The 16,505-nt window shown below is 22.5% G+C and overlaps 1 protein-coding gene across 1 annotated transcript in view; it reads left to right on the forward strand.

Moving 5' to 3' along the window:
- The window catches only part of LOC113373654 (serine protease 7-like), a 127,036-nt gene that overhangs the window by 105,367 nt on the left and 5,164 nt on the right, over positions 1-16,505 (forward strand). Inside the window, exons 6-7 of the mRNA XM_026613938.1 lie at positions 563-753; positions 14,253-14,360. Of these exons, the coding sequence (XP_026469723.1) occupies positions 563-753; positions 14,253-14,360 (299 nt within the window). The remainder of the gene's footprint in view (positions 1-562; positions 754-14,252; positions 14,361-16,505) is intronic.

Here is a 16,505-nt window from a genome sequence, read left to right on the forward strand (position 1 = left end):
TAAAAATATCACAGAGCCTTAAATTGTTTTTTTCCTATATGTATTTTAATATCAAAATCAAAATCAAGTTAATGAAAAATTATTGCCTTACATTATACTTAAATTATATTATTATTAAAATTATTATGAATTGTATTGAAATAAACTTGGCTAACATTCATAATTCATGCATGACAACAGAGTCATAAACAAGCTATTTCAAAATACAGCTCTGATTGATATATAATAATTTTGAATTACTAAAAAAATCATCAAGCCATTGCTTTTTCTTATATATATTAATGTCAAAATCAAAATCAAGTTAATGAAAAATTATTGCATATCTGTGATTGTACTGAAATATTTGGCTAACATAAAATTCTATTTAAAAATTAGATTGATGCTCGTTTTTGCATATAATTTAATTGAAATACTTGTAATTACAAGATTGAGATTTGTTTGAAGCATTTTCTAACATAATTCCAACCAAGAGAATAAGGTAAATCGCTGTAAACGTGTGGCAATTAACAATTATCAATTATAAATCAATTTTTAAAAAAATCATTTTTATTTTTTAATTTAGATCTGGTGTACGTTTGGGAGAAGTGGAAGACAACAACACATCTGAACCAAATGACTGCTCAGGTGTGGATTGTGCGGACGCACCCCAAGATTTTCGAATTGGCAAGGTCACCGTACATTCTCGATATGATGTCCCAAAATTTGCAAACGACATTGCTTTGATTAGATTATCCAGATCAGCAAATTTAACAGGTATTTGAATAATCTATAATTTAATCAAATAGTAGATACTAAAAGAAATAAATAATAATATAAAATTTTATGATTTGAGATTTAAATGAAGAGTAAATTCGGAGCAACTTGAGTATCAATGCAACTAATATTAGCCTTTCCCAAAAATTTAAGACACTATGGGAAAGAAAATTTCAAATAACATATTTTAAAAACCTGTTAAAATAATACTCTTATCTTTTATAGTTAAATATATCTATCAAAATAAGTGTTTTAAACAAATTTATAAAAAAATTGCAAAATAAATTCTCAAGTGGGATAAAAGTAATCTGAAATTAAGTTCATAAGAAAATATACGATAAATCTACAATAATGTTACAAAAAAGTATATAAAAAATCGTAAAAAGCATTTTCCTCTCTTCTGAAAGTTTTCAAGAATGGTTCTTCAATCAATTCATATGGTTTTAAATTGATTAAAAATAAATCTACACTAGCTTCTATAAATAATTTAAATGTCAATATATAAGACATCCAAAGCATTCCGCAATTAAAAATTGTAATGTAAATGGTAAAATACTGTATGGCGTATCTTTTAAAATAATACGTAATAATAAATATGAAACAGTATCAAAAATAGCAATAACACAGTACAACAACAGGCATAAAAATTCATTCATTGACGATCATATAACTTTTTAAAACACTTTTGAAAAGTAAATGAAATTTGTCAAATTTAATAATTTATTATATAAGTTTTTTTAAATTGAATATAAATTTCTCAAGTAGTGTCTATATAAATAATATTAGTTTTTGTAAAAATATATTGACTATGGGTAAAGTAAAAAATATAAAATATTTTGCTCTTACATGCATTGAAAATTTCCAATCGAAAAAGATATTGAAAATGATCTCTATTAAAAATATACTAATTCTGTGAGTGCGTTTATCATAATAAATACATGAATAGATTAAATATAAAATGAATTGTTTAATTTTAGAAAGTATTGAAGGTATCAATCTTATTGAAAATATCATATTGAGTGCATTTAACCAATCAATATTTAATAAAATTAAATTAAATTGAATGAACCTCTCTAAAAGTTGTCTACATTTGAAAATCTATGAAACAATTGAGCATCAAAATTCTCTTTGTGAGTTCAAAATAACAACTATGTTTTTTGCCTTTTCTGAATGTATCAATATAAAAAAGTATGAATTATTTCATACCCTGGATAAATTTTAAGGCAAATCTACAATTATTGGATCAAGTTACTAAATATTAAATAACTTACGACGTAAATGTAGTAGTAAAATAATTAATATTAAAGTTCATTATTGGTTTAGGAAAATTAAAATTATAGGCAATAATAACAGAAGCTATTTAAAAAGTGCCAGGTTAGAAATATGATTATTATATTAAAGAACACGCAAATGAATTTTTGTACACTGCTATGTCTTTAAAAATACAGTATATATATATATATATATATATATATATATATATATACGCCATAGAAACATTTTGTAACAATTCCGATTGATACAAGAGACCAGGCACAATTGAAAATTAAAACAACTGTAAGTGCGAAAAAGAATTCAAAACAGTATTTGTGGCAGGAATTATTAAAAACATTATGATACATCAAAAAATTTTTTACGAGAATATTTGGATACAAGACTAAATACTGGATTTGGATACAAATACAAAGACTAAATTGTGCATTTATTCCCTCAATACTAAAAAATTAAGTCCGAAGCTATGAAAGACAACAAAACTGCCAAAAATTTCTAACTGAAATAAGTTATATAAATTATTTCGGACTAAATTTAAATTTTATATATACTCGGCAACACAAGGTTACAAATTACAATAACTAAAAATCTATAATTTGATGAATTTATATATTCATATTATTGTATAGACGCCTCACACAGAAAATGTTATATTATTTTATATATTACATTTATTTATTTGAATACCAACAAAACAAGGAAGTATAAATTTGCATTTAACTCCATAATGCTAAAGAATGAAATCAAAACCTCTGAAGTACAATAAAGACAAGACCGCAGAAAACTTTGAATAATAAAAAATACTTTAAAAATAGCATTCACATTCAAAATAGTACAATATTTATTTGTAAAAATAAATTAATACAAAAAAATTTGTAAAATTTATTTGTATATAAGGAATATAAAAAGCAATTATACATTTTTATTATTTCAATGCCAAAAAATTAAAAACGTATTTGAGAGACAACAAAAGCATTAGCAGCCATGTTTTGATTTTTGATTATGAAAGAAAATATTTTTAAATAGCATAAGTTAAAAATATCTGAAATTTTTAAACTGTTTTTGATAGAGCTTAAACATAATTCCACGCACATATGACTTAGTTCAAAATATTCCGGTCTTTTAAATTATATATAAAGACCCGTCCAAATAAGGTTTCACAAAATCATTAAGAACAATTTGATGAATATGTATTTTTATAATATTTTTTAGACTACAAACACATAATATTGTATATATATAATATAGTTTATAAATATTCGATTATGAAAAATAAATGTATAAATGCTGTATAAATTTACATTTACCTCCTCGATGCTAAAAAATGAAGTAAAAAAACTTGTAAAAATCAATAATAACAAGACTGAGAAACTTCGATTAATAAAAAATACTCCAAAAAAATAGAATCAGCATTGATAATAAGCTATATATAAAGAATATAAAGCAATTATACAAATAATCCCTTAATGGCAGAAAATTAAGGGGGGGGAGAGCCTACTTCAAAGGCTTCAAAAAATCGCTTTTTTGAAAAATTTTTAGAAAAGGAAATAAATATTCAATTGAAACGAAACTTGCAGTTTTTATTGTTGTATATATCAACATTCTTCGCAAAATTTTTTATTAAAATATATGTCATCTCATAACATGCCAGGTACAATTTCCATCGGAAACAAAAAAATCAAAACAAGTATATATTTTCAATAGTGTAGATTCTGGTTAAAACTGAAAAAGTGAGACAAAATGAAAAATTCACCAATTTTTTCGAAGTTGAAAAAAAATCATGGTTTTGATACAAAATTTCATTTTAGATTGTTTAAAAAGTGGGTTAGTTACAACTTTTTTTTTATTTTTTTTATGTTCGACTCGAATAAAATTTAATCCTAAAATCAATAAACTTTGTATCGTTTCGATAGAACGTTTAGTTTTTTCCCTATCTTTCCCGCCAATTAGGAAGAATAAAATAAAATTAAAAACAGAGAAAACGCGCGTCGAAGTTTTTTATTTCTTCTGTAACTACTAAAATAATTTAAATTTGTGTCTGAAATTTAAAGGATATATTTTGGGTTAGTTTTTTAAGACATTTCAGCAAAAAAACTCGATTTTTTAAGCCTCTAAAGCAGACTGCGCCCTGAGGTCAAAGGCTATGAAAAATGACAAAAACACTGGCAGTCATGTTTTGAATTTTGGTCATAAAAAATACTTTTAAATAATTGCATAAGTTAAAAAACATCTGAAATCTAAAAACATCTGAAATAACATAAGTTAAAAAACACCATTCGACACACAAATCATCTGATCCAAAATATTTCGGATTAAATATAAATTATATATACCCGACTAAACTAAGTTTAAAATAATCAATTACAACATAAAAACTATAATTTGATGAATTTGTATATTAATAATATTTTTTCAGACTACTGACTTAAAAATGGTTTATCATTATACATATCAAATTAAATTTATTTGAATACAAAGAATACAAGGTAGTATTAATTTCCATATACCCCCACTAAAAAATTAGGACAAAATTTCTGAACAATGAAAACAATACCGAAAAACTTTGATTAATATAAGATACTCTGAAAAAATAGCAAAAAAATGTATAGTAGAACAGTTAAACAAATTTTATTTGTAAATAAGGAATATAAAGCAAATATACACTTTTATTATCTCAATGCCAAAAATTAAAGATGTATTTTTTGAAAGACAACAAAAGCATTGGCATCCATATTTTGTACCTTGATTATAAAAAAATACTTTATAAAATAACATAATTTAAAAAAACATCTCAAATTTTTTTAATTGTTTGTGATATAGTATAATCATCTTATTCAAAATATTTTGGACTAAATATAAATTATACATACCCGACTAAAGAAGGTTTCAAATAATCAATTACAACATAAAAACTACAATTTGATGAATTTGTATATTAATAATATTTTTTCAGACTACTGACTCAAAAATGGTTTATCATTATACATATTAAATTAAATTAATTTGAATACAAAGATTTTAATGTAGTATTAATTCACATATACCCCCACAGGACAAAACTTCTGGACAATGAAAACAAGACCGTATAACTTTGATTAATATAAGATACTCTGAAAAAATGGCAAAAAAATTTATAGTAGTACAGTTAAACAAATTTTATTTGTAAATAATGATTATAAATCCTTTTTTTTATTATCTCAATGCCAAAAATTTAAAGACGTATTTTTTGAAATACAACAAAGCATTGTCAGTCATATTCTGTACTTTGATTAAAAAAATGCTTTATAAAATAACAAAATTATATACGAGTATACCCGAAAACTATAATGATTGATATACTATATTGATGAATTTGTATATTGATGATATTTTCTCAGACAACTGACGCAAAAATAGTTCATCATTATACATAATAAATTAAATTTATTTGAATACAAAGATTACAATGTAGTATTATTTTACATATACCCCCACTAAAAAAATAGTACAAATTTCTGAAAATTTCTAATTTTCTGATTAATATAAGATACTCTGAAAAATAGCAAAAATATTTACAGTAGTACAGTTAAACAAAATTTATTTGTATATAAGAAATGTAAAGCAATTATACATTTGTTCCTTAATGCCAGAACAACAAGGGCCATAACATCAATTATAAAAAAAATCACTTTTAAAAAATAGCGTACGTTAAGAAACTTCTCAAATTTTTAAATTTTTTTGATAGAATAAAAAACACAACCAAACAAATTCGTAAGTGTAAAAAATGCTATAACCTCACAAACAATTGATGCTGACCTCTAAGGCGAATGATAAAGATATTAATTGAAGATTGAAAATTAAAAATTATATATTGCGAATAGCTTACTGTAAGGTGTAATTGCTAAAAAAATTAATTTAAAAAACATTACAATCATACTGTTGATGTAATCCATTAGAGAAGACTGGGTACGGTTGTGCCAGGATACTATAGTAACAGTCGTTATAACAGCTAAACTACACAGATTTTGATATCGGATCCAAAGGGAAAGGACATATTTGGCCGAATCAATATTTGATATTTATTTATATGTTAATTCATATGCTATTTTGTTTCGCTTCACTTTTTGATAGAATGAAAGCACAACCAAACAAATTCGTAAGTGTAAAAAATGCTATAACCTCACAAACAATTGATGCTGACATCTAAGAAGAATGAAGATACTAATTGAAGATTAAAGGTTAGAAAAAATATTTTTTCAATAGCTAACTTAATTATTCATACTGGTAATCTATTAGAAGAGAATGGGTACGGTTGTGCCAGGGTACGGTAGTACAGTCGTTATAACAGCTAAACTACACAGATTTTGACATAGGATCGAAAGGGAGTAGAACATATTTTTAAAGAACATCTTCTAAATTGATTGAAGCTGCCTCAGTAGAAGGTATAGAATGGAGATTTCTCCTCATTTTTGCGGTCTTTGAGAAGGAGCAATAAAATTAGTAAAATTTCACATACGAAAAGTGAATAGATAATAAATCATATACATTTGAGGAGTATTATACACTGGTAACTTAAATAGAAAAATAGAAGATACATAAGTCCCGGTCACTTCTTGATAAATGACGTTATATCTTATTTTCCTGAACCACAATCATACAGTAATATTAATATTTTAAAAGTTTGGCAAGAAATTAAAAATTTAAGGTCAATATTTTGGAAATATTTATATAAATTTAGCATGCTATGACATTTACAATGTAGAAACAAAAGTATGTATAAAAATCATCATCTTAGATCGATGTCTAATAAATCAGCGTAAAATATTAAGGTATTGAGTTTCAATTAAATATTCTTTAGTTATTTATGGAATGAACTTCATGTTGAGAGCTTGTCTTAAAAAAATAAATACAAATTGTAACAAGACCAAGTTCAATAAATAAACATAATAATAAATAAAAAATATTGATTAAAATATTATGTTTCAGCTTAGTTTTTAAAGTATTTTTTAAAAGAAATTGTTTGATGTCGATCGTTCTCCACCACGTAATTGTTGAGAACTTTTTTGGTAAAATTATTAAAATTGACGCTTGGTTTTTAAAGAATTAAAAAAAATTAGACTTATGACTTTTTTTAAATAATAAATACAAATTTTAAAAAGTGCAATTGCATGAAGTAAATATATTAGATATTTTTTTGTAGTTTTTAAAGCAATTAAGTATTTTCTTGTCGTGTGATTTTATTCATCTTACAACATTTTATGTAAGAGAAACTCAAAAATAGTAGTTTTAATCATTATATATAGAAAATATCATAAATATTATTTACAATTTCTTTGATGTCGATCGGTTCCCCACCACGTAAGTGTTGAGAACTTTTTTGATGAAATTATTAAATTTGAAGCTTGGTTTTTAAAGAATTAAAAAAAAATTAAAGAATTGCGGACTTATGATTTGTTTAAATAATAAATACAAATTTCAATAAGTGCAATTGCATTAAGTAAATATATTAGTTATTTTTTGTGTAGTTTTTAAAGCAATTAAGTTTATTCTTGTCGTGTGATTTTATTCATCTTACAAATTTTTATGTAAAAGAAGCTCAAAAATAGTAGTTAAAATCATTATATATAGAAAATATCATAAATATTGTTTATGTGTAATTGGTAAAACATTTGATTTAAAAAAATTACATTGTGTTAAATATACAAATACTAAAGCCAAATAAGAATGTGATAAGTAAGCATAATAATGATTAAAAAAAATAATCAAAATATTATAATGTTTCAGCTTAGTTTTTAAAGTATTTTTTAAAAGAAGTTGTTTGATGTCGATCGGTTCTCCACCACGTAACTTTTTTGGTAAAATTATTAAATTTTAAGCTTGGTTTTTAAAGAATTAAAAAAATTTAAAGAATGCTTTAAAGACTAACAGTTATAATTATTTTTGTGTAGTTTTTAAAGCAATTAAGTATTTTCTTGTCGTGTGATTTTATCCATCTTACAACATTATAATAGAAAATATCATAAATATTGTTTATATTTTTTTGTAATTATATAATTTAACTTTCATCCAATTAATTCATTTTTTTTATTTTTATTTAAATTAGCGATTATTAAATTTTGTTAATATTCACTTAATCAAATAAATATTTAAATATTCAGTTTTACGACTATTTGTAGAAAAAGGTGTAATTGCTAAAAAATTTAATTTGATAAAATTACAAGGAGTTAATTAATTATACAAATACTAAAGCCAAAATTTTAAAATGTGATGTAGAATAATTTAAAAAATAAATATAAAATATCCAAAATCTTTTACTTAATTTAAAACTCAAAACAACAAAATTCTATAAATTTCAAAATATTTTACTACGAATAAAAATAAACTTTGATATTTGAGTTATGCACCTATACACAATTTCTAAAACAGATATTAAATATATTTTTTATAAAAAAGGTAATTTTAAAATTTTTAAAAAGATTCATTTCAATATGAAATACTGCAAATATGCCAAATACATATAATAGAAGTATGGCTATAAAGAAAAGTATTAATCCAAAAAGTATCAAAATTTTCTTTAATTAAAATTTGCTTCGAAGAAAAATATTGAGACATAGATGTATCTTACATATAATTTACTAGTATTGCAAAAGTTTTTAATCAAATTTTATAATTTGGGTTCAATTAATAAAAATAATCTGAACTTGATAAAATTAAGTTTTCTTTGGAAAATTCACACCAACTTCATAAAATTATAAAGAAATGTATAAAAATCATGAAAAAATCATTAAAGAATTTTAAGAATTAAATTAAATATATGCTATATATAATAATGCACAAATTATCTAAATCATGTGGTTTCTAAAATAGATTTTCAAATAATTTTTTCATAAATACGAAACGAAATCAGATTTTGATAGTGATTTTTTGAAAGCTTATAAAAGTCATGCCAAATATTTTATTATTTTATTTGAAAATGTGTGCAAGTCAAAATTTGAAGAATTTGTTTGAAGTCAAAATTTGTTAATTTATAAATTTGATTTGCGAATAATTGTGAAAATGGTAAATGAATTTTATTTTATATACATAGATTCTAATAAAGGAGTGGAAAGAAAGATACTAAGTCATTGAACAAGTCAATAAGTCAAAAGACAATAAGTCATTCCAGTTTCTAATATTATTTAAAAATTCCAAGAGAAATTTATTTTGTTATTTCTTAAACAGACTGACCAAGTTTCTGTTGTAAACATTTAATTTATTTTATGAAATTATCTCAATGCAATACAAATACGTTGCTTCTTCTTTAGATTTATATATTAGGAACTATTTTAAATTGTTTGGAAGTTTTTTATAAACTTTCATAAAAAATCAGAATTCAGAATTTAGAAAGAGATTCGCTTGTGTTTAAGCAAAACAACAAAACAATTATCGTAAGAACGCATTTCAATAATCATTCTAACAAAATTACTAAGCACAAATATAAATTACAACAAGCCAAATAAATTGTAAACATGTTGAAGAAAATAGGATTGGAAACTAGATTAATGACTAGAAAATTTTTCACTTTTTATAAATGTCGATTTTGGAGATTTAAAAATGTAAATATGTATAATACTGTTGTTCGTTTTTTGTTGAATTAAAAATCATTTCGCCGCAATTAAAAAAAAACTAGATTAAAACTGCATGAAGTTCAAGAAAATGTATTGTATAAATGATAAATATAAAAATATTAAATAATTATCAAAAATTAGTTTTAAACATCTTTGAAAAGAGAACCTAATAATCTTAATAAATTAACAAAAAATGTACAGTATTGCCGATTAAAAAAATATTACTCTTACAATTTAGATTCAGAAAAACAAAACTAACTATTTAACTGCCTATCATCAAAATTGTTATGTCTACATCACGTTGATTTTATATATTAAAAATCATTACATGATAAATTCATTTAAAAAAATGTAAACATGTATAAAAATATTACCAAGACAAAAACTAAAATCTAGCGGATCATTTTTAAAAATATCAGATATTATAGAGATTCATTAACTTTTGACAAAAATAATCTATTTTTTGTTGATTTTTTTAATATTGTCGTTACTGATAAGTACAAACAAATCGAAAAACATATTAGAAGAACTATTAAAAAGTTTCAATCAAATAATGTATTATTTGACAATAAAAACCGTTTCGCTTCGTGCTATATAATTAATTTGTCAAAAATGTATTTATAGTGAATAATTAAAGTATTTTTTAAATATTATTTAAATTTATATTTTTAAAAACCTGGAAAACTATTAAAATATAAAAATCATGTATTTTTTGAATGTTCATGTTTTGATTTAGTCAGTAATCTTAAAAAATTAAGAATGTGTGATATAGTTCGTCCTTCTGGTATAAAAATATTAAAAAATATTTTGTCAAACAAAGCATTAATAATGAAAATGGTATTAATATAAATACAAATTTATTATAACTTATAAATGAATATAAGTGAAATTGAAAAATTATAAATAAAATTGCAAATCCGGGGATTTTTCTATAAAAACATGGAGTATTAAAACATAATAAAATTCATGTTCTATTCTTGTTTTATTAGGCATAAATAAAAATTTAAGAACATCATATAATATTGATCTAGGCTATAGTGATGTTAAATTCAAAATCATTCAAAAACTAGCAAAATCTTATTATATTATAAAAAATCCAATAATTGTTCAGAAAAAATATATAATCAAAAATTAAATTGCAATAATGAATTTTGATGGAGTTGTACTGCAATTCATGAAAATATAATTTCAAAATAAATAATTTGGTCAATGAAATATCGCTAATAGTAAATAAAATCCCATTATGATATGAACCAGCAGCTAAAATATTTTGGCAAAAATACTATAATTAATAAAAGTCCATTAATGGTCAAAAAAGTTTACATCAAGATGCAATGCATCTTTTAATTTAAAAGCCATTTAAAATTGTGATCAAACTTCATCTTAGATAATATTTGACACCAAGGTTGATTACATTAGATATACTAAATAAAAAAATATCCAAATTTGAGGTAAAACACTTGAAGAACGATATTCCTACTCCAACAAAAATGAATAATATAGTAAAAATGAAAGATCAACATTAAAATTATCAAACTGTCTGCTCTGTAAGATTAAAGCAAAATATCATTTTTTACGCAAAAACAAAAATAAGATGTATATAGAACTATTAAACTTCTTCCAAAAAGATCGAAACCGTAAAAAAAATATTGAAGCATTAAATTAATAATTGATACTTATATCTCAAAAATGAATAATGAAGTAACATTAGTTAAGGTAATGAAAAAATTTAGCAATTTAATTGAAACATAATAAAAAAATCATTCTATTTTTGTCATATTTATTATCAAGTAAAAGCAAAGACAAGAATGTATTAAAGTAACTATTAAGCTTTCAATAAAATTAAAACAAATTGAAGATATTGCATTTTTATACAAACAATTGCATCTCTGGAAAAATGATAAAATATTTTGAAAATTCAACAAAAAAAATGATATTTATATATCATTAAAATGTATTACAATTGAAATTGGAAGATTATGAATAAACAATCCGCGTTTTTTATAAAATACTGAGATTAAATCACATTTTATTATTATTATTAAGTTCAAATCAAAAGAAGAATATATATCTAAAAACATATATTCCAAATAATAAAAATATTTATCCAGATAGATATTTTCACGTGATATTCCAAAATTGTTTTAATTTATTGCAGCATACTATAATAAAACGTATTTAAAGTAAAAAGTAGTAAAATTGAAGGATTATCAATATAATATTATTAAAAGTAATTAAATTTATTTTACTTTTGTTAAATTGGTTATCAAGTTCAAACAAAAATTCTTATTAGGAATTTCCAAAGAAATCCAAACAATCAACAGAATATTTTGCATATTCCCACAAATAGGTGCATATTGGTTTGAAAAGTATCTCAAGACAGTTAAAATATGGTAAAACCGTATAAAAATATTTAAAAACTCATAATAAATTATATTTATATCATTAAACTGAACAATGAAGTAAAAATTAGCAATTTATTTACCTTGTACTGGTAAGATTAAAAAAAAATATTTTTATGTAGAAACAAAGGCACGGATGAATTAGAAAAACTATTAATCTTTATTAAAAAAATCCAAACAATAAAGAGAATATTTTGCGCAAAGTGCATATGTTTTCACAAAAAATGCTAAAAAACCCAAAGATATTAAATATTCAATATAATAAATGATTTTTATATCTCAAATAAATTTAAAAAATGATAGCGAGAACGAAATTAGCAATTCCTTTAAATCATGATGAAACTTTAATTCTATTTTTTGTTATATATTTATTATCAAGTAAAAACAAAGACAAGAATATATTGAAGAGACTATTAATAAACTTTATTAATAGTTTTGGGACTATTAAATATAACAATTGAAAATTAAAATTATGATCTGACCAAGCAATTCGTGTACGTCTTATAAAATAATCAAATAAAAATATAATTGGAAATGTATTCTAGGTTTTTGTTAAATTTAATATTAAGTTAAAAATGGACAGGAAATATTAGACAGATTTTTTTTATTAAGTGCCACATGGCAATGAATGCCAAAAATATAAAAAAATATTGAAACATTCAATATAATAAATGCTACATAAGTATAATTAAAAAATGATTGATAAAATTGAAATCGAATCAAAATTATTGACGGATAAATTTATCCATTCCTCTAAAACATATTAAAAAAAATATTCTAGTTTTGCTATGAAAATAAAGCTAAATTTTATTAAATGAACTATTAAACTTTGTCAATAATTATGGAACCATTAAATATAATAAAAGATTTTTAAGAAAGTGAAATTGGAAGAGATGGTGAATAAAATTAGCAAATAATATTTTTGTTACATTAATCATCAAATACAAGAATATATTAAAGAAACTATTAATACTATTATTTAAAAAATGTATTAATAATGTTATTATTATTTAAAATTACTATTAAATGATATTTGTTTCTAAAAAAATGATAAAGTATATTTAAAGAAGATGTTGATCAAAATTAGCAATTTATTATATTTTTGTCATCTATTATCAAGAAAAACAAGAAACAAAAATATATTGAATTAATAAACTTTCTGAACAATTGTGGAACCATAAAATATATTAAAAGATATTCATACCATAAAAATAAATAGAAGAGTAAAATTAAAAGATTATGAACAAAACAAGCAATCCGTGTATTTTTTATAAAATAGTCAGATAAAAATATATTGAAAAATATATTTAATTTTTTGTTAAATTAATTGTTCAGTTCAAAGCAGTGCAAGAATATATTTGAAAATTTCCACATAACTCCTAACAATTACACAAAAATCCTAATGCTAAACGATATATTTTACATATTTACACCTGCAAGGGGAATAAATATATCAATACCCTGGAAAAACCTTGGAACATTCTATTTAATAAATGATATTTATATCATGAAAAATAATAGAATATTTAAGTAAATTTCGAAGATTATGAACGATTTATCAAACTTATAAATAAAATTTTGAAGCATGATAATTTTTCTATTTTTTGTTTATTTTATTTCTAGTTCAATCAAAGTAAAAATATATAAGAAAAACTATTAAACTTCCAAAGAGATCCAGACAATGCAAGAAATAGTTTAAAAATTCACAAAGAATATTTTGTATACTCACACACACAAGTGCATAACAAGATACAAATACAAACGCATTTTATTAAATCTAATAAGATAAAATTATTAATAATATTTAGTAATTGTACGTACTATGTAATAATGTACTAGAGTTAACAAAGTAATTAAAATGGAAAATCGTTTTCTTAAGCACACAACGCCAGCATTTCTTGTAAAGTAAGCCAGAAATTCTTGAGCGTATTAAAACGTTAATGTGACTTTAGTATATTTGATTTCTTTTTATTATTATTATTTTATTTATCTCTTATGAATATGAGAAAAGATCATCGCACGAATTTATCCTATATATATATATATATATATATGTTTTATTTATGTTTCGCTTACCTTTCGATAAAAGCTTGACAGAAAATATGTTACAAGAAATACTGGCGTCGTGTGCACCGGGCTTTAGTCAAAACCATCGAATACCGTTACATCAAAATGCAATATTTAAACAATATTTCTGGTAATTTATTTTAAAACAAATGTTACAACAACCTATTTTTAGGCTACGTTTCGCCAATTTGCTTACCTGTGGGACAGTACAGCCTTCCACGTGGAAATGATTTGACTGGAAACACAGCTATAGTTGCAGGATGGGGATCAATGACTCCAGGTAATCGTAATCTAAAATAAATATATTATTAAAATTAAAGTACTTAATTAAAAATATCAATTTTAGAGAATCTCTTACTAAAGACCATAATTTTCACATTTTGGACAATTTTTTTTCATAGCTTACTAAGAAACATCAATAAAATTATATGTAATATTAGTAACAAAAAATCGAATTAAAAATCAATATGTCATTCATAAAATGTTTATAATTTCAAAATTTATAAATACATTTATATCTTCATGTCCATTTATTTTTGAAATTTGTAATTATAAATTTATATATTTATGTACGAAGAATAAGAAAGGAGGCTAATATAACATAACAACGTCATGTTACCGCAGAATTGGCGCCTAAAATTTTATATGTATTTGAACCAAAATTAAATACAATATATAGTATGGTATTCAACACCAAATTCATTTAACTTAAAAATGGGAAAGTAAATGCAAAATAGAAAGAAGAAATTTAGAGGAAATGTCATATTGAGCGCTAGTAAAATATATAATGAATTGCCAAACGATATTAAGATGAGCAATGATGATGACAAATTTTAAAAAAAATAAATAAATATTATAAGGAAATTGAAGATTGTATAGATATTTTAATTATAATAAATATTATATTGTAGTATAATGAAATAGACAAATGATATGTATATATATAATAAAAAAATTGTTTCATAATCTCTCGTACCAGATATCCCTGTCTGACTGAGATATGAAAATAATATATAAATAAAAAATATTGATGATCGTAAATTTAAAATCAAGCATAGGTAAGCTACTAAATGAATTAACAATAAAAAATTAGATAATGCTGCAATTTTATAAAAAAAATATTTGAAGAAATCCTAGATCTTGAAAGTGCATACGCTTTTTCCGCAATTCACTAATAACAATTGAATAATCTCTATATAATGTTATCAAATTAAAATAAAAGTGTTTTTTAAAAAAATAGGTACGATTAAAATTTTTGTTAGAACGGCAAGCTAATAATATTCATGGTTTACAACTTTTATTTATATAAAATATATATTAAATTTTATGAAAATTTTTCTGTCATTAATAAAATAAAATTCATTAATTGGTATTTTGAAATTTAAATTCAAAATCGTAAACTTGAAGAATTTAAAATAAAGGCAGAGGTAAACCAATGAATGAAAATAATTAAAGAAATCTGCAATAAAAAATTTTGTTTAAAATTGGTAGCATTATATAATTTAAGCAATTGTAATTAATTAAAAATATTCAAACTACTTTTTTAAATTCCTTTTTTTTAACATTTAATCATATCCCACATATCCCACATATCCCATATTCACCGCAAAAACAGATGTACATTCACTCGCCTTTTTCCTCAATTTACAATTAACTATTATTGTATCTGAATTAATGATTTTTATTATGTTTTTATATAAAAATACAAACTGTTTCGTATAACTTCAGTACGTTGGTGCTTTTAATGAAAGTAGATGCATTTTTTTAAAAAATAGGTGCATTTAAAATTTTTGTTAAAACTGTAAGCAAATGTCATCTTTATCAATTCATGTAAGTGAAATGTCTATTACATTTTATACAAATCTTTCTAATATCAAATTCATCATAAGTAAATTAAAAGTAAATTTAAAATTTTTAAAATAAAGCGGAGGTAGGCTGATAATTGGAATAATTGGAGAAAATTAATGATGAAATTAATGAAACCTAGGACAATCCTTCCTTAATTTATAATTGACTATTATTGCATTCGGATTAATAATTTTTAAAATAGGTACGATTGATTTTTTTGTTATAACTAGAAGCAAATATCATTTTTCTATAGTTAACGTATTGTAATTCAAGCTTAAAATGCATTAAATGTTTTATAATCATAAAAAGGAACCACTAATGTGAAATTCTGTGTCAAAAATATAAAGTAACAGAGTGCTAATAAATGGAATAACTGGAACACTCAACACTTTCCTAAATAAAAAAAAATAATAAATAAAAAACAAGAATTCCCAGTACGCTTTTTCTTGCATAAAATCAATCAGAAATTTCAGGCTAGAATACCCCAGGGTAGAAAAACCCATATGTAATTCACTGTATTTATCAATATAATGAATAAATTTTTATTTCTGTCTGATCAATGATAAAAATGTTTTCT

This window comes from Ctenocephalides felis, unplaced genomic scaffold, assembly GCF_003426905.1.
Source record: "Ctenocephalides felis isolate EL2017-DRISC unplaced genomic scaffold, ASM342690v1 CF-g0.4_SCAFFOLD_01604, whole genome shotgun sequence".
In the NCBI taxonomy this organism is placed as follows: domain Eukaryota; kingdom Metazoa; phylum Arthropoda; class Insecta; order Siphonaptera; family Pulicidae; genus Ctenocephalides; species Ctenocephalides felis.